We start from the raw sequence: 20,494 nt of genomic DNA on the forward strand, positions 1-20,494 counted from the left end.
AAACATCTCTGGAGAGACCTGAAAATAGCTGTGCAGCGACATTCCCCATCCAACCTGACAGAGCTTGAGAGGATCTTCAGAGAAGAATGGGAGAAACTCCCCAAATACAGGTGCGCCAAGCTTGTATTTCCTATGGGGACAGCTGAAGAACCCTTTCAGGTAGGGATGCACGATATATCGGTGAACATATCGGAATCGGACGATATTAGCTAAAAATGCCAACATCGACATCGGCCCGATGTCTAGTTTAACACCGATGTGCAAAACCGATGTCAAAGCTGACCTATATATATATAACGTAAGTACATGACGCAATGACGCCACAGAAAATGTTGCACTACACGTGCAACACAGCATTCCTAACATAGCCCACAATGTCTGCTGTGTGGATTGAGCAGTCAACAAGTCGAGCAGTCAACAAGTCGAGCAGTCATTTGAAAGAATACTTCGATGGAGACAAGAAACAGGTTTTACGTGAAATGTTAAATACACAGCTGGACAAGACGGAAATGGACACAGTGTCAGTGCGCAACGAGGAAGAGAGGCCACGGACAGACAGAGCTGGACAAGACGGAAATGGACACAGTGTCAGTGCGCAACGAGGAAGAGAGACCACGGACAGACAGAGCTGGACAAGACGGAAATGGACACAGTGTCAGTGCGCAACGAGGAAGAGAGGCCACGGACAGACAGAGCTGGACAAGACGGAAATGGACACAGTGTCAGTGCGCAACGAGGAAGAGAGGCCACGGACAGACAGAGCTGGACAAGACGGAAATGGACACAGTGTCAGTGCGCAACGAGGAAGAGAGGCCACGGACAGACAGAGCTGGACAAGACGGAAATGGACACAGTGTCAGTGCGCAACGAGGAAGAGAGGCCACGGACAGACAGAGCTGGACAAGACGGAAATGGACACAGTGTCAGTGCGCAACGAGGAAGAGAGGCCACGGACAGACAGAGCTGGACAAGACGGAAATGGACACAGTGTCAGTGGGCACCGAGGAAGAGAGACCACGGACAGACAGAGCTGGACAAGACGGAAATGGACACAGTGTCAGTGCGCAACGAGGAAGAGAGGCCACGGACAGACAGAGCTGGACAAGACGGAAATGGACACAGTGTCAGTGGGCACCGAGGAAGAGAGACCACGGACAGACAGAGCTGGACAAGACGGAAATGGACACAGTGTCAGTGGGCACCGAGGAAGAGAGGCCACGGACAGACAGAGCTGGACAAGACGGAAATGGACACAGTGTCAGTGGGCACCGAGGAAGAGAGGCCACGGACAGACAGAGCTGGACAAGACGGAAATGGACACAGTGTCAGTGGGCACCGAGGAAGAGAGGCCACGGACAGACAGAGCTGGACAAGACGGAAATGGACACAGTGTCAGTGGGCACCGAGGAAGAGAGACCACGGACAGACAGAGCTGAAACTTCACTGCTTGACATGTATGATGAAATCCTGGTTGAGAATGAAACGACTGAACAAATGAACAACGAAACAGCACAGAAAGTGAAAGAAATAGGTTTTGATTATGTCTTACTGGTAATGGGGACATAGGTAAATGCCAACAAAATAACTTTTTGGTCAGTGTGGTGTGTGTGTTTGTGTAACATTTATTTAACTAGGCAAGTCAGTTAAGAACTGGGGCGGCAGGTAGCCTAGTGGTTAGAGCGTTGGGCCAGTAACCGAAAGGTTGCTAGATTGAATCCCTGAGCTGACAAGGTAAAAACTTGTCATTCTGCTCCTGAACAAGACAGTTAATCCACTGTTCCTAGGCCCTCATTGTAAATAAGAATTTGTTCTTAACTGACTTGCCTTGTTAAATAAAGGTCAAATTAAAAAAACGAACAAATTCTTATTTACAATGACAGTCTACCCCGGCCGAACCCGGATGAGGCTGGGACAATTGTGCGCCGCCCACATACCAATCACAGCTGGATGTGATACAGCCTGGATTCGAACCAGGGACTGTAGTGACGCCTCTTGCAATGAGATGCTGTGCCTTAGACCGCTGTGTGTGTATGAACTATTTAACTGTACTAGAATGCTTAAAAGGCCGCTCAAATTGTAGTTATCGATATTGGGGTTTTTTTGGCAAGGAAAATATTGGATATCGGTGTCGGCCAAACATGTCATATCGGTGCATCACTAGGTTCTAGATAGCATATTTTTTTCTAAGAGTGTAGTATGGGTGTCAAACTCATTCCATGGAGGGCCGAGGGTCTGCTGGTTTCTGGTTTCTCCTTTTAATTTGTGTCCAATTAAGACATAGACAACCAGGTGAGGGGAGTTCCTTACAAATCACTGTCCTTAATTAATCAATCAAGTACAAGGGAGGAGTGAAAAGCCACAGACTCTCTGCCCTCCGTGGAATGAGTTTGACACATCTAGAGGGCTTGAAAAGATGTCACAGATGACATAAGGTCAATGTGCAGTGTCTCCCAGTATGTGTGTGTACCAGGACCACTCACCTTCTCCTGAACATCTCAGCGAAGATACAGCCCACACTCCACAGGTCAACTGGGGTGGCATAGCTGGACTGGAGCAACACCTCTGGGGCTCTGTACCACAACGTCACCACCTACACACACACACACAATCAACTCATTAATACACACATTAATACACACAATCAACACCTTAATACACACAATCAACACATTAATACACACAATCAACACATTAATACACACATTAATATTACACAACACATTAATACACACAATCAACACATTAATACACACATTAATATTACACAATCAACACCTTAATACACACAATCAACACATTAATACACACAATCAACACCTTAATACACACAATCAACACATTAATACACACAATCAACACATTAATACACACAATCAACACATTAATACACACAATCAACACATTAATACACACAATCAACACATTAATACACACAATCAACACATTAATACACACAATCAACACATTAATACACACAATCAACACATTAATATTACACAATCAACACCTTAATACACACAATCAACACATTAATACACACAATCAACACATTAATACACACATTAATACTACACAATCAACACCTTAATACACACAATCAACACATTAATACACACAATCAACACCTTAATACACACAATCAACACATTAATACACACAATCAACACCTTAATACACACAATCAACACATTAATACACACATTAATATTACACAATCAACACATTAATACACACATGAATATACACAATCAACACATTAATACACACATAATACACATACTGTAACAACGCACACACACACAACATACAGACACACACCCTTCTCTCACATGTTCTTCCAATACACAGACATAAAAAGTGACCCTCTGGTATGCATTAGGTTACTTCCTCTACCACAGGCTTCACCCACACTATGAAAGGAGAAGATAAGGAGAAGAGGAGGAGAGGAGGAGAGGAGAAGAGGAGAAGATGAGGAGAAGAGAAGATGAGGAGAGGGGGAGAGGAGGAGAGGGGAAGAAGAATAAGATGAGGAGAGGAGGAGGAGAGGAGGAGAAGATGAGGAGAGGAGAAGATGAGGAGAGGGGGAGAAGATGAGGAAAGGAGGAGGAGAGGAGGATAAGAGGAGGAGAGGAGGATAAGAGGAAAGGATGAGAGGGGGAGAAGATGAGGAAAGGAGGAGAGGAGGAGAAGATGAGGAAAGGAGGAGAGGAGGGTAAGAGGAGGAGAGGAGGAGGAGAGGAGGATAAGAGGAGAGGGGGAGAAGATGATGAGGAAAGGAGAGATGGAGAGGAGGAGAGGAGAAGAGGAGAAGAGAAGGATGAGAAGAGGAGGATAAGAGGAGAGGGGAGAAGATGAGGAGAGGAGGAGAATAGGAGAGGAGGAGGAGAGGAGAAGAGGAAGAGGAGGAGAGGAAGAAAGAAGGAGAAGAGGAGGAGAAGAGGAGGAGAGGAGGAGGCTGAGAAAAGGAGGAGGGAAGAAGAGGAGGAGAGGAGGAGGGGAGGAGAGGAGAAGGATGAGAAGAGGAGGATAAGAGGAGTGGATGAGAGGAGGAGAAGATGAGGAAAGGAAGAGGAGAGGAGGATAAGAGGAGAGGAGGAGAAGATGAGGAAAGGAGGAGAGGAGAAGCATGAGAAGAGAGGATAGGAGAAGGAGGAGGAGAGGAGGATGAGAGGAGAAGGAGGAGGAGAGGAGAAGAGGATGAGAGGAGAAGGAGGAGGAGAGGAGAAGAGGAGAGGAAGAAAGAAGAAGAGGATGAGAAGAGGAGGAGAGGAGAAGGATGAGAAGAGTAGGGAAAAAGAGGAGGAGAAGGATGGAAGAGGAGGATAAGAGGAGAGGAGGAGAGGAGGAGGGAAGAAGAGGAGGAGAGGAGAAGGATGAGAAGGATAAGAGGAGAGGAGGAGAAGATGAGGAGAGGAGGAGAGGAGAAGGATCAGAAGAGGATGATAAGAGGAGAGGAGGAGAAGATGAGGAGAGGAGGGGGAGAAGGAGGAGGAGAGGAGAAGAGAAGAAGATGAGAAGAGGAGGATAAGAGGAGAGGGGGAGAAGATGAGGAGAGGAGGAGGAGAGGAGGAAGATAGGAGAAGGAGAAGAGGAGGAGGAGAGGAGAAGGAGGAGGAGAGGAGAAGAGGAGGAGAGGAAGAAAGAAGGAGAAGAGGGGCTGAGGCCAGAGCACTCCTGATACCTGAGACACATTCCCTCTTTCCTCCCTCACAGTCCTCTCTCTAAGTGTTTTACCTGAGAATGCCAAATGACACGCACACACCCACGTTTCTGTGCCCCTGTCTCAGGGTTACATAAGGTATGAAATCATATCTGGCAGGGCAGGTCTCTGGGAGCGCTCCTGTTTTGGTATGCCCAGATCACACAGTGTTTCCATAGTGAGCCATCAGGGAACTCAGCACTGGTCCCTGTGTGTGTGTGTGTGTGTGTGTGTGTGTCCATTACAACAAGATCCCCTGCTTTCACAGGACTCAGCTGTCATACTCAAACAAACCCCAGTACAACTTAGCTCTTAGAAAACTGCTACTACATTGTATTCATATTGTGTTTCCCCCGCGGACATCAGGTTTGAAAGTGCTTTGCGATGCTCGAGGAGGGAGTGTGGAACATCTCTTGCTCTACTAACATGTAGCAGTGCCCACTTGGGAAATTAGCAGGCAGGCAGCCATTTTGTGCCAGAGCCAGAGCTGCTCCCCACATGTCTCCCAGTTTCTAACCCTGTGCTTGTACTCTGCTGGGAGCTGTGTCGACTCACTGTTAGCCCACAGGAAAAGCAGCATTGTTAACAGCTACAGTAGGGAAAACCACCAGACAAAACTCAGTGACCCCTCGCGAGAACGTGGACTTCTTCCAGGTGCTTTCCCTCTCCAGTTTTTCCTACGGCGGTCGTTTGGCCCGAGGCCCCGGCAGCCGCTGCTGCTCTCTCTCTCTCCCTCGCTCTCTCTGCTTATCACAGTGTTAGCAAAGACCAATGTTTTCCAAATGCCTTGCATGTTTGTCCAACACAGTGAGAGAATTATGAACAAAACTAAGCCTGCACTGCGGTTTGGTAACAGACCAGTTACTACAAGTTTGCAGGTTCACCGTTGGCCTTACTAATGTGGACTGTACCTTTGGGACAATGACATCCCATGACAGTGTGCAAGTGTATAATATTTATGCAGTAGCTGTGTTGAGGGTTGACTTTGAGTCAAATAATATGATCACTCAATTAGGCTTAGTAGATTATGTTTGGTTTATAGATTTATCTGACTCCTAGTCTGAATGGAAATGTTTTATTTTATCAGGTAAGTTGACTGAGAACACATTCCCATTTACAGCAGCAACCTGGGGAATAGTTACAGGGGAGAGGGATGAATGAGCCAATTGTAAACTGGGGATTATTAGGTGGCCATGATGGTATGAAGGCCAGATCTGGAATTTAGCCAGGACACCAAGGTTAACACCCCTACTCTTACAATAAGTGCCATGGGATCTTTAGTGACCACGAAGAGTCAGGACACCCATTTAAAATCCCATCCTCTTAGCAATCTACACAGGACAATGTCCCCAATCACTGCCCTGGGGCATTGGGATGTTTTTTTTAGACCAGAGGAAAGGGTGCCTCCTACTGGCCCTCCAACACCACTTCCAGCAGCATCTGGTCTCCCATCCAGGGACCAACCAGGACCAACCCTGCTTAGCTTCAGAAGCAAGTCAGTAGTGGGATGCAGGGTGGTACAATGCTGGCAAATCATAAATAACTTTAAGGAATTCAGTTATGTAGCAGACTATCATTGGGTATCTGAAAGAGAGTTCACTGGTGTTGGGTGTGTGACGAGGTTGATTAAAGTCCATTACAAAACCTCATGTTCTTCTTGCGAATTGATAGAATGGTCAGATGCTATTTTTACAGCCACATATGCTAAGATGACACTTTCTCAGTTCATTCTTCCTGGCTAAGTGGAAACATAAAGGAAGTTGAAGCTGTGAACAGTGTTGGTTGGCTCGTGTCACGTGACCCGAGATGAGATGCACATGACTCATTCTAAAAAAGAACTCAGGCAGGCCATTAAAGCTTTTAGAGCACTGAAACCTATTTTCATGTGTGGGGGTGTTGAGTTCATAAAAAGCATGCATGAAGTGGTCGTTGTACTGCCTAATTGACAGGATCATTAAATGTCATCGCTGTCATCTTGTGAAGTTTCATTTTATTTCTTTTTTCCCACCTTTATTTAACCAGGGAGGCCAGTTGAGAACACCTTTATTTAACCAGGGAGGCCAGTTGAGAACACCTTTATTTAACCAGGGAGGCCAGTTGAGAACACCTTTATTTAACCAGGGAGGCCAGTTGAGAACACCTTTATTTAACCAGGGAGGCCAGTTGAGAACAAGTTCACATTTACAACTATGACCTGGCCAAGATAAAGCAGTGCGACACAAACAACAACACAGAGTTACGTATAGAATAAACAAACATACAGTCAATAACACAATAGAAATGTCTATATACAGTGTGTGAAAATTAGGTAAGATTAGGGAGTTAAGGCAATAAATAGGCCATAGTGGTGAAGTAATTACAATTTAGCATTAAACACTGGAGTGATAGATGTGCAGAAGATGAATGTGCAAGTAGAGATACTGGGGTGCAAAGGAGCAAAAATTAAATAAATAACTAACAATATGGGGATGAGGTATCTCATATATCTAACTCTCATATATCTTATCTCATATATCTAACTCTCTCTCTCTCTTGTCACAGACTTACATCATAACTATGTTATATACAAACCCTTGAACTGAATTGAGTGTTGATGTGAGCATCCATATTTCAGACCAAAAGGGTACCTGGAAATGAAATGACTGTGCACTCGGGGGAAAATACCACCACAGACCGAGAGACAGATATCACTATATAACACGTGGATAGATGCATGTGTGCAATATCAAACCCAATCAAACCCTTTCCTGTGGTAACGTCTCTTCGAGAGAGACAGACGCCTGTGTCTATTTTCCATTGCATCTTTCTCAAACACAACAACACAACTAGACTGCACTCCAGCAGACTTCTAGGAAGAACCACATAGTCAACACTAACTGATGTGAGGGCTTAAGTATATGCGTCGTTATTTGAAGGCCAGGCCACAGATAGACACAGCAGGAAGTGTTGTTACCATGCAGAATTAGTGTGGCGAAGACTTCCTGAAACACACAGTAATGATTTCGGTTAGAGAGCCAGAGCCGCGTCCCAGATGTTGATGTGTTTGGTATGGCATGCAGTGCATTCCATGGAAATTATAGTCAGAGGAGTTGGTTAAATGCGTTATCATGGTTAAAGGACCATCATTTGGTATTCATGAACAAATGACATATGCTGCAAGTACCAATCGAAGGTGATTTATAAGGTCTTTCCCTTTCCAAGCATCCTTGACCTATGACCCTATGCAGACCCAGAAAATGTGTTTTTTCTTCTGGCCACTATCAGTGCTGCTAAGCTAAGCACATACCTCTTCCTCTGTTTCTCTCCTCTCTCTCCTCCCTCTTTCTATAAAATATCTGAACATTTCTCATATAACCCTTATATGTATCTGTCCCTCTCTATTCCCTCTCTATTCCAGTATAGACCTCTGTCCGAGTCCCCCATAACACACATTCCTATGTCTCGCTCACTATAGCACATATACGTTTCACTCTGAAACAACAGAGCAGCTGGAGGACCTGAGCCCAAGGACCATGCCTCAGGACTACCTGGCCTGACAACGCCTGTCTGTCCCTGTCCCCGGTCCAATTCTGGTGTCCTGCCTGCAGCTATGGAAGTCTGCCCTGTTTCACCGGACCTGCTAGGTCCAGTTCTGATGTCCTGCCTGCAGCTATGGAAGTCTGCCCTGTTTCACCGGACCTGCTAGGTCCAGTTCTGATGTCCTGCCTGCAGCTATGGAAGTCTGCCCTGTTTCACCGGACCTGCTAGGTCCAGTTCTGATGTCCTGCCTGCAGCTATGGAAGTCTGCCCTGTTTCACCGGCTCTGCTGTTTCTCACCTCCCTCCCTCCCTCCCTCTCCTTCCTGTGGACCTGCTGTTTCTCACCTCCCTCCCTCCCTCCCTCCCTCACCTTCCTGTGGACCTGCTGTTTCTCACCTCCCTCCCTCCCTCCCTCCCTGTGGACCTACTGTTTCTCACCTCCCTCCCTCCCTCCCTCCCTCCCTCCCTCCCTCCCTGTGGACCTACTGTTTCTCCCCTCTCTCTTTCTCCCTCACCTTCCTGTGGACCTGCTGTTTCTCCCTCCCTCCCTCCCTCCCTCCCTCCCTCCCTCCCTCCCTCCCTCCCTCCCTCCCTCCCTCCCTCCCTCCCTCCCTCCCTCCCTCCCTCTCCCTCACTCCCTTTCTCCCTCCCTCTCCTTCCTGTGGACATGCTGTTTCTCCCCTCTCTCTTTCTCCCTCACTCCCTTTCTCCTGTGGACCTCCCTCACCTTCCTGTGGACCTGCTGTTTCTCCCTCCCCCTCCCTCCCTCCCTCCCTCCCTCCCTCCTCCCCTCCCTCCCTCCCCCTCCCTCCCTCCCCTCCCTCCCTCTCCTCCCTCCCTCCTGTGGACCCTCTCACCTCCCTCCCTCCCTCCCTCCCTGTGGACCTCCCTCCCTCTCCTTCCTGTGGACCTGCTGTTTCTCCCCTCTCTCTTTCTCCCTCACCTTCCTGTGGACCTGCTGTTTCTCCCTCCCTCCCTCTCCCTCACTCCCTCCCTCTCCTTCCTGTGGACCTGCTGTTTCCCTCTCCCCTCTCCTCATCTGTTTCTCCCTCTCTCCCTCCCTCTCTCCTTCCTGTGGACCTGCTGTTTCTCCCCTCTCTCTTTCTCCCTCACTCCCTCCCTCTCCTTCCTGTGGACCTGCTGTTTCTCCCCTCTCTCTTTCTCCCTCACTCCCCCTGTTTCTCCCTCTCCTTCCTGTGGACCTGCTGTTTCTCCCCTCTCTCTTTCTCCCTCACTCCCCCCTCTCCTTCCTGTGGACCTGCTGTTTCTCCCCTCTCTCTTTCTCCCTCACCTCCCCCCTCCCTCTCCTTCCTGTGGACCTGCTGTTTCTCCCCTCTCTCTTTCTCCCTCACTCCCTCCCTCTCCTTCCTGTGGACCTGCTGTTTCTCCCCTCTCTCTTTCTCCCTCACTCCCTCCCTCTCCTTCATGTGGACCTGCTGTTTCTCCCCTCTCTCTTTCTCCCTCACTCCCTCTCACTCCCCTTCCTGTGGACCTGCTGTCTCGACCTTTGAATGCTCTGCTATGAAAAGCCAACTGATATTTACTCCTGAGGTGCTGACCTGTTGCACCCTGTATAACCAATGTGGTTATAATTTGACCCTGCTGGTCATCTATGAACGTTTGAACGTCTTGAAGAATGATCTGGCCTAAATGGCCATGTACTATTATAATCTCCACCGGCACAGCCAGAAGAGGACTGGCCTCGCCTCAGAGCCTGGTTCCTCTCTAGGTTTCTTCCTAGGTTCCTGCCTTTCTAGGTACTTTTTCCTAGCCACTGTGCTTCTGCCTCGGCATTGCTTGCTGTTTGGGGTTCTAGGCTGGGTATCGGTAAAGCACTTTGTGACAACTACTGATGTAAAAATGTCTTTATAAAATACATTTGATTGATTGATTTGTTTGTTGTTTGAATACCAGATTGCTCCTTTAAGAAAAAACATGAGTCAAGGCTATACTCAATTAACTTGGTCCATTTTTTAAAATCAAACTCATAAAATATCCCCCATCTCACTTTCTCTCATTTCCTCCCTCTCTAGAAACTATTTTTCTCCGTACTGTCCCTCCTTTCCTCCCTCTGTAGCCACTATTTTTCTCCCCTGTCCCTCCTCTCCTCCCTCTCTCTTTGCTCGCTCGCTCCCTCTCTCCCTCCCTCCCTAGCCTGACTGACAGACAGGTAGACAGGCCTCTCCTTTAGCTCTGCTTGTGTGAAGCTGCTGCTTGCCTGCTAACAGAACAGAGGCGGTCAGATAAAGCAGCCTGGCTGGCTGACTCCAGATTAAAGGACAACATTCTGGGCATTCCTTTCTGCTGAAAGTATTCATCCCGTCCGGCCCAACTCTCTCTCTCTGCTGCACACTGGATAATAAATGGCAGGCACGCAGAACAGAGAGCAGGCAGGAAGGCAGAACAGAGAGCAGGCAGGAAGGCAGAACAGAGAGCAGGCAGGAAGGCAGAACAGAGAGCAGGCAGGAAGGCAGAACAGAGAGCAGGCAGGAAGGCAGAACAGAGAGCAGGCAGGAAGGCAGAACAGAGAGCAGGCAGGAAGGCAGAACAGAGAGCAGGCAGGAAGGCAGGAAGGCAGAACAGAGAGCAGGCAGGAAGGCAGAACAGGCAGTACAGAGAGCAGGCAGGAAGACAGAACAGGTAGAACAGAGAGCAGGCAGGAAGGCAGAACAGGCAGAACAGAGAGCAGGCAGGAAGGCAGAACAGAGAGCAGGCAGAACAGGCAGAACAGAGAGCAGGCAGGAAGGCAGAACAGGCAGAACAGAGAGCAGGCAGGAAGGCAGAACAGGAAGCACAGAGAGCAGGCAGGAAGGCAGAAGAGGCAGTACAGAGAGCAGACAGGAAGGCAGAACAGGCAGAACAGAGCAGGCAGGAAGGCAGAACAGGCAGAACAGAGAGCAGGCAGGAAGGCAGAACAGGAAGCACAGAGAGCAGGCAGGAAGGCAGAACAGGCAGTACAGAGAGCAGGCAGGAAGGCAGAACAGGCAGAACAGAGCAGGCAGGAAGGCAGAACAGGCAGAACAGAGAGCAGGCAGGAATGTCATTGTCTGATCTGGAGAAGGAGTGACACTCTTCTCTAAGCATTTGCCTAACAACCTCTCTCTGTTCTTCGGTTAGGTGAGTTAAACCTACTGGTGGATCCCACTGTTCAGCAGCAGTACATGGGGTTCGAACGCTGGTGTGATTCACTGTGGCTGGGGTGACAGTTTTTTCAAAGACTTGGGCAGGTAACACAGTCATAATGGTTTGTACTGTACCGATTATTGTGCATCCTAGCAGGGCAATGTCGTGGTCAGTGGGGTTAGAGACATCAAGCAGGATAACTGGAAAAACACCTTTCCTAACTCTGACTAGTGTGTCAAAGAACTCAAGGTCATCTGGCCACTGCGAGTTCAGGTCTGGATGGAAAAGCATTGTCATGTCATCTTTGAAAGGCTGGGAAGCTACACGGCACTCAATCTGAATGCTACTATGTTTTGGTACAGCAACCTTCTCTTTCTTGGTTTTCACTGCGTATTCATCTGTCTGTTCTGCGCTAACAGCCTGTATAAAAGCTCAGGAAGGCAGAAAGGCAGGACAGGCAGCACAGAGAGCAGGCAGGAAGGCAGCACAGGCAGCACAGAGAGCAGGCAGAAAGGCAGAACAGGCAGCACAGAGAGCAGGCAGGAAAGCAGCACAGGGAGCAGGCAGAAAGGCAGAACAGACAGCACGGGGACCAGGCAGGCAGGAAGGCAGAACAGGCAGTACAGAGACCAGGCAGGCAGAAAGGCAGAACAGGCAGCACAGAGAGCAGGCAGGAAGGCAGAACAGGCAGCACAGAGAGCAGGCAGGAAGGCAGAACAGTGGATCCTCCAAGGCAAGCCTCAATGACCAAGCACATCCGCCTACCCCCCTCTCTCTCTCTTGTTGCCCCCCTCTTTCCCCCCCTCTCCAGTGGTCTAAAGTACTTAAGTAAAAAACACTTTAAAGTACTACTTCAGTAGCTTTGGGAGTATCTGTACTTTACTTGACTATTTATATTTTTGACAACTTCTACTTTTACTCCACTACATTCCTAAAGCAAATAACGTTCTTTTTACATTTTTCTTGACACCCAAAAGTACTCGTTACATTTTGAATGCTTAGCAGGACAGAAAATGGTCCAACTCACACACTTATCAAGAGAACATCCCTGGTCATCCCTACTGCCTCTGATCTGGTGGGCTCACTAAACAGAGAACATCCCTGGTCATCCCTACTGCCTCTGATCTGGTGGGCTCACTAAACAGAGAACATCCCTGGTCATCCCTACTGCCTCTGATCTGGAGGACTCACTAAACAGAGAACATCCCTGGTCATCCCTACTGCCTCTGATCTGGTGGACTCACTAAACAGAGAACATCCCTGGTCCTGGTGGACTCACTAAACAGAGAACATCCCTGGTCATCCCTACTGCCTCTGATCTGGTGGACTCACTAAACAGAGAACATCCCTGGTCATCCCTACTGCCTCTGATCTGGTGGACTCCCTGGTCACCATACTGCCTCTGAACTCACAAACAGAGAACATCCCTGGTCATCCCTACTGCCTCTGATCTGGTGGACTCACTAAACAGAGAACATCCCTGGTCATCCCTACTGCCTCTGATCTGGTGGACTCCCTGACATCCCTAAACAGAGAACATCCCTGATCATCCCTACTGCCTCTGATCTGGAGGACTCACTAAACAGAGAACATCCCTGGTCAACCATACTGCCTTCCCTGAACCATCTGGTGGACTCACTAAACAGAGAACATCCCTGGTCATCCCTACTGCCTCTGATCTGGTGGACTCACTAAACAGAGAACATCCCTGGTCATCCCTACTGCCTCTGATCTGGTGGACTCACTAAACAGAGAACATCCCTGGTCATCCCTACTGCCTCTGATCTGGTGGACTCACTAAACACAAATGCTTCATTTGTAAATTATGTCTGAGTGTAAGTATATTTGAGCAATTACATTTACTTTTGATACTTAAGTATATTTAAAACTAAATACTTTTGGACTTTTACGCAAGTGGTATTTTACTGGGTGACTTTCACTTTTACTTGAGTCAGGTATCAATTGGGTACTTTTAAAAGCAGTGTGTTACATAGGGAATAGGGCCATTTGAAACACAGGAACAGAAACCCTGGTCCTGATGGCCACATTGTTTCCACCATGCAGGGCCCCCGGACAGACAGACATACTCCTTTTACACATTGTTTTCTACCATGCAGGGCCCCCGGACAGACAGACATACTCCTTTTACACATTGTTTTCTACCATGCAGGGCCCCCAGACACACAGACTCCTTTAACACATTGTTTTCTACCATGCAGGGCCCCCAGACACACAGACTCCTTTAACACATTGTTTCTACCATGCAGGGCCCCCAGAGACAGACAGACTCCTTTAACACATTGTTTCTACCATGCAGGGCCCCCAGACAGACAGACTCCTTTAACACATTGTTTTCTACCATGCAGGGCCCCCAGAAAGACAGACTCCTTTAACACATTGTTTTCCACCATGCAGGGCCCCTAGACAGACAGACAGACTCCTTTAACACATTGTTTCTACCATGCGGGGCCCCCAGACAGACAGACAGACAGACAGACAGACTCCTTTAACACATTGTTTTCTACCATGCAGGGCCCCCAGACAGACAGACTCCTTTAATACATTGTTTTCTACCATGCAGGGCCCCCAGACAGACAGACTCCTTTAACACATTGTTTATACCATGCAGGGCCAGACACACAGACTCCTTTAAAGGGACCTGATCCACCAGATGCTTGGCTAAGGACAAAATGGAGACAGACAGAGAGACAGCAGGTTTCTTCCAATGCTTTAGGGCCAAGAGATTTACCTGGTCAGGCATGTGTCCAGGGAAACCTCCTGACCCTAACTGTCATATGTAATAATGTGTAACTAGGCCCTGACCAGGAAAACCTCATGACCCTATATGTTTGCCCTTTCTATGTGACAGACCAGCCAAGAAAGACAACAATACCCTGACAGCAGGCCAAGGAAGACAACAACAATACCCTGACAGCAGGCCAAGGAAGACAACAACAATACCCTGACAGCAGGCCAAGAAAGACAACAACAATACCCTGACAGCAGGCCAATAAAGACAACAACAATACCCTGACAGCAGGCCAAGGAAGACAACAACAATACCCTGACAGCAGGCCAAGGAAGACAACAACAATACCCTGACAGCAGGCCAAGGAAGACAACAACAATACCCTGACAGCAGGCCAAGGAAGACAACAACAATACCCTGACAGCAGGCCAAGGAAGACAACAACAATACCCTGACAGCAGGCCAAGGAAGACAACAACAATACCCTGACAGCAGGCCAAGGAAGACAACAACAATTACAGCAGGCCAAGGAGACAACAACAATACCCTGACAGCAGGCCAAGGAAGACAACACAGCAGGGCCAAGGAAGACAACAACAATACCCTGACAGCAGGCCAAGGAAGACAACAACAATACCCTGACAGCAGGCCAAGGAAGACAACAACAATACCCTGACAGCAGGCCAAGGAAGACAACAACAATACCCTGACAGCAGGCCAAGGAAGACAACAACAATACCCTGACAGCAGGCCAAGGAAGACAACAACAATACCCTGACAGCAGGCCAAGGAAGACAACAACAATACCCTGACAGCAGGCCAAGGAAGACAACAACAATACCCTGACAGCAGGCCAATAAAGACATCAACAATACCCTGACAGCAGGTCAATAAAGACATCAACAATACCCTGACAGCAGGCCAAGAAAGACAACAACAATACCCTGACAGCAGGCCAAGGAAGACAACAACAATACCCTGACAGCAGGTCAAGGAAGACATCAACAACACCCTGACAGCAGGCCAAGGAAGACATCAACAATAACCTGACAGCAGGTCAATAAAGACATCAACAATACCCGGACAGCAGGCCAAGGAAGACAACAACAATAACCTGACAGTAGGTCAATAAAGACATCAACAACACCCTGACAGCAGGCCAAGGAAGACAACAACAACACCCTGACAGCAGGCCAAGAAAGACATCAACAACACCCCGACAGCAGGCCAAGAAAGACATCAACAACACCCCGACAGCAGGCCAAGGAAGACAACAAAAATACCCTGACAGCAGGCCAAGGAAGACAACAACAATACCCTGACAGCAGGCCAAGGAAGACAACAACAATACCCTGACAGCAGGCCAAGGAAGACAACAACAATACCCTGACAGCAGGCCAAGGAAGACAACAACAATACCCTGACAGCAGGCCAAGGAAGACAACAACAATACCCTGACAGCAGGCCAAGGAAGACAACAACAATACCCTGACAGCAGGCCAAGGAAGACATCAACAATAACCTGACAGCAGGTCAATAAAGACATCAACAATACCCGGACAGCAGGCCAAGGAAGACATCAACAATAACCTGACAGCAGGTCAATAAAGACATCAACAATACCCTGACAGCAGGCCAATAAAGACAACAACAATACCCTGACAGCAGGCCAAGGAAGACAACAACAATACCCTGACAGCAGGCCAAGGAAGACAACAACAATACCCTGACAGCAGGCCAAGGAAGACAACAACAATACCCTGACAGCAGGCCAAGGAAGACAACAACAATACCCTGACAGCAGGCCAAGGAAGACAACAACAATACCCTGACAGCAGGCCAAGGAAGACAACAACAATACCCTGACAGCAGGCCAAGGAAGACAACAACAATACCCTGACAGCAGGCCAAGGAAGACAACAACAATACCCTGACAGCAGGCCAATAAAGACATCAACAATACCCTGACAGCAGGTCAATAAAGACATCAACAATACCCTGACAGCAGGCCAAGAAAGACAACAACAATACCCTGACAGCAGGCCAAGGAAGACAACAACAATACCCTGACAGCAGGTCAAGGAAGACATCAACAACACCCTGACAGCAGGCCAAGGAAGACATCAACAATAACCTGACAGCAGGTCAATAAAGACATCAACAATACCCGGACAGCAGGCCAAGGAAGACAACAACAATACCCTGACAGCAGGCCAATAAAGACAACAACAATACCCTGACAGCAGGCCAAGGAAGACAACAACAATACCCTGACAGCAGGCCAAGGAAGACAACAACAATACCCTGACAGCAGGCCAAGGAAGACAACAAATACCCTGACAGCAGGCCAAGGAAGACAACAACAATACCCTGACAGCAGGCCAAGGAAGACAACAACAATACCCTGACAGCAGGCCAAGGAAGACAACAACAATACCCTGACAGCAGGCCAAGGAAGACAACAACAATACCCTGACAGCAGGCCAAGGAAGACAACAACAATACCCTGACAGCAGGCCAAGGAAGACAACAACAATACCCTGACAGCAGGCCAAGGAAGACAACAACACCCTGACAGCAGGCCAAGGAAGACAACAACACCCTGACAGCAGGCCAAGGAAGACAACAACACCCTGACAGCAGGCCAAGGAAGACAACAACAATACCCTGACAGCAGGCCAAGGAAGACAACAACAATACCCTGACAGCAGGCCAAGGAAGACAACAACAATACCCTGACAGCAGGCCAAGGAAGACAACAACAATACCCTGACAGCAGGCCAAGGAAGACAACAACAATACCCTGACAGCAGGCCAAGGAAGACAACAACAATAACCTGACAGCAGGTCAATAAAGACATCAACAATACCCGGACAGCAGGCCAAGGAAGACAACAACAATACCCTGACAGCAGGCCAATAAAGACAACAACAATACCCTGACAGCAGGCCAAGGAAGACAACAACAATACCCTGACAGCAGGCCAAGGAAGACACCAATACCCTGACAGCAGGCCAAGGAAGACAACAACAATACCCTGACAGCAGGCCAAGAAGACAACAACAATACCCTGACAGCAGGCCAAGGAAGACAACAACAATACCCTGACAGCAGGCCAAGGAAGACAACAACAATACCCTGACAGCAGGCCAAGGAAGACAACAACAATACCCTGACAGCAGGCCAAGGAAGACAACAACAATACCCTGACAGCAGGCCAAGGAAGACAACAACAATACCCTGACAGCAGGCCAAGGAAGACAACAACACCCTGACAGCAGGCCAAGGAAAACAACAACACCCTGACAGCAGGCCAAGGAAGACAACAACAATACCCTGACAGCAGGCCAAGGAAGACAACAACAATACCCTGACAGCAGGCCAAGGAAGACAACAACAATACCCTGACAGCAGGCCAAGGAAGACAACAACAATACCCTGACAGCAGGCCAAGGAAGACAACAACAATACCCTGACAGCAGGCCAAGGAAGACAACAACAATACCCTGACAGCAGGCCAAGGAAGACAACAACAATACCCTGACAGCAGGCCAAGGAAGACAACAACAATACCCTGACAGCAGGCCAAGGAAGACAACATCAATACCCTGACAGCAGGCCAATAAAGACATCAACAATACCCTGACAGCAGGTCAATAAAGACATCAACAATACCCTGACAGCAGGCCAAGAAAGACAACAACAATACCCTGACACAGGCCAAGGAAGACATCAACAACACCCTGACAGCAGGCCAAGGAAGACATCAACAATAACCTGACAGCAGGTCAATAAAGACATCAACAATACCCGGACAGCAGGCCAAGGAAGACAACAACAATACCCTGACAGCAGGCCAAGGAAGACAACAACAATACCCTGACAGCAGGCCAAGGAAGACAACAACAATACCCTGACAGCAGGCCAAGGAAGACATCAACAATAACCTGACAGCAGGTCAATAAAGACATCAACAATACCCGACAGCAGGCCAAGGAAGACATCAACAATAACCTGACAGCAGGTCAATAAAGACATCAACAATACCCTGACAGCAGGCCAATAAAGACAACAACAATACCCTGACAGCAGGCCAAGGAAGACAACAACAATACCCTGACAGCAGGCCAAGGAAGACAACAACAATACCCTGACAGCAGGCCAAGGAAGACAACAACAATACCCTGACAGCAGGCCAAGGAAGACAACAACAATACCCTGACAGCAGGCCAAGGAAGACAACAACAATACCCTGACAGCAGGCCAAGGAAGACAACAACAATACCCTGACAGCAGGCCAAGGAAGACAACAACAATACCCTGACAGCAGGCCAAGGAAGACAACAACAATACCCTGACAGCAGGCCAAGGAAGACAACAACAATACCCTGACAGCAGGCCAAGGAAGACAACAACAATACCCTGACAGCAGGCCAAGGAAGACAACAACAATACCCTGACAGCAGGCCAAGGAAGACAACAACACCCTGACAGCAGGCCAAGGAAGACAACAACACCCTGACAGCAGGCCAAGGAAGACAACAACACCCTGACAGCAGGCCAAGGAAGACAACAACACCCTGACAGCAGGCCAAGGAAGACAACAACACCCTGACAGCAGGCCAAGGAAGACAACAACACCCTGACAGCAGGCCAAGGAAGACAACAACACCCTGACAGCAGGCCAAGGAAGACAACAACACCCTGACAGCAGGCCAAGGAAGACAACAACACCCTGACAGCAGGCCAAGGAAGGGAAGAAGATTTAAAGTCAGAGTTTTAACTGTTTACAGCTTGTGACAAGCTTACAGTAGAGAGCAACAGCATAAACTGTATACAGTTAAAAAACAGAGTGCAACAGTTGCCAAAATATGCACAGCGTACAGGAATGCTGCATGGGGCCCTCTCTCATCGAACAAAGACAGCACAGTCAGCCTCTTTCCCCCAGCCTAGCTACCACATCCGCACATCATTAGTCGGAAAATTCCTCATATATGCTGTCATTTTCTTTTATTCAATGCTGGTACAGGCACGGCTTTAATATCCCCCCTACCACTCCTGACTCCCTCACCCCCAATCAGTCCCCCTTTTCCCCACCTGGAACATGGCCAGGAGCCCATCAACAATTAATAGAGACAGGGCCTGAAGTGCAGGACGTGCGCTACCTGGTAGTGGTTACACAGGAAATACCAAATAAGATGTTCACTGTGTATTGTGCTCTCAGCCGCTGTGTGTGTGTGCATGTGTTCATATCCGTCTGTGTGTGTGTACATGTATTCATATCCTTGTGTGTGTGTTTGGGGACAACCCCCTTCTCCCGCTGCAGTTGGGAGCATGGAGAGAGAGAGGGAAGTCACCCCCCCCTCGAACCGTTGAGGAGATATCTAAACATTCCCAGAAAGGGATGCACGTGCTCTCCTGCGTGCTGTGTGGGGTTTTCCCTTTCCAAACTGAGCAGAGTTGCTGCCCGAGTGTCTGTTCAGAGTGGAAGCACATTGTCTGGCAGTGAGAACACAAACGGCTGGATTCAGACAAAACCCTCCATGAGATTCATCCTTTGCTATGACTGAGAAATTCTTAAAGCTTTTCTTTATTACTCGATCCTCACAAACCAAAATGAGCTGTTGAGGTATTGGGTCTCAAGAGAGAAACATGCATTGCTTTATTTTTATTACTTGCACGGCCATGCAATTCAAGATGGAGAAATAGAAACCAATCATTTCATAAGCAAAATGGGCATCCGACTGGCTTCAAATCAAAGTCTGGATCGTAATAAGACAAAGTACCAGGGGTTGGAACCAATATTTTCCAATGGTTTCGTTCTGAACAGAATTATACATTTTTTCATTCCGTTCCACTTTTCCGACCAGCAAAATAAAGTTCTGAACAGGTTAAAAGTAATTTAATGTTGAGCTAAATGTACAAAACATCTGATTACAGATGCTTGAAAAGGAACAACCTCTGAAATTGTTTTTTTTTTACATTTAGCTCGACAAACTACTTCACCAATCATGCAGTACGCATAGAGCAGCTTGCTATGGAGCTGGCTACGGAGTGATTTGTGTACATGCATGACGGAAAGACACGTGTAGGGTGTGAGACGCAACTGACATTTTGCAGGTGAGGAGAGATCGAGAGAGGGTGCAGGAAGAGGCTTGGCTTGATGCTATGGGCATCTTGTGATGACATGCATTATCGGAATTAGGCCCACTGAATTATACTAAGGAGGAGCAACTTCTATGGAGAAACTTTTAATAACTTTAAACTTCAGAGTTGGCTTAACGTTGGACCAGAGAAGCTAGCTAGCTAACAAGCTTGTGTGTGCAGAGTGAGACCAGAATTAAAAACCTGTCTTACGTTTCTGTAGTTAATATATCCAATGTGAAATCTATAGTAATTCCTAA

The 20,494-nt window shown here is 48.1% G+C and overlaps 1 protein-coding gene across 3 annotated transcripts in view; it reads right to left on the reverse strand.

The window, feature by feature from the left end:
• The window catches only part of LOC112259968 (cyclin-dependent kinase 6), an 81,509-nt gene that overhangs the window by 28,332 nt on the left and 32,683 nt on the right, over positions 1-20,494 (reverse strand). For all 3 annotated transcript variants that reach the window (XM_042295221.1, XM_042295220.1, XM_024434688.2), the window contains one exon: positions 2,481-2,590. In XM_042295221.1, the coding sequence (XP_042151155.1) occupies positions 2,481-2,590 (110 nt within the window). The remainder of the gene's footprint in view (positions 1-2,480; positions 2,591-20,494) is intronic.

The sequence above is a fragment of the Oncorhynchus tshawytscha genome, linkage group LG13 (assembly GCF_018296145.1).
Source record: "Oncorhynchus tshawytscha isolate Ot180627B linkage group LG13, Otsh_v2.0, whole genome shotgun sequence".
Taxonomy (NCBI): Eukaryota; Metazoa; Chordata; class Actinopteri; order Salmoniformes; family Salmonidae; genus Oncorhynchus; species Oncorhynchus tshawytscha.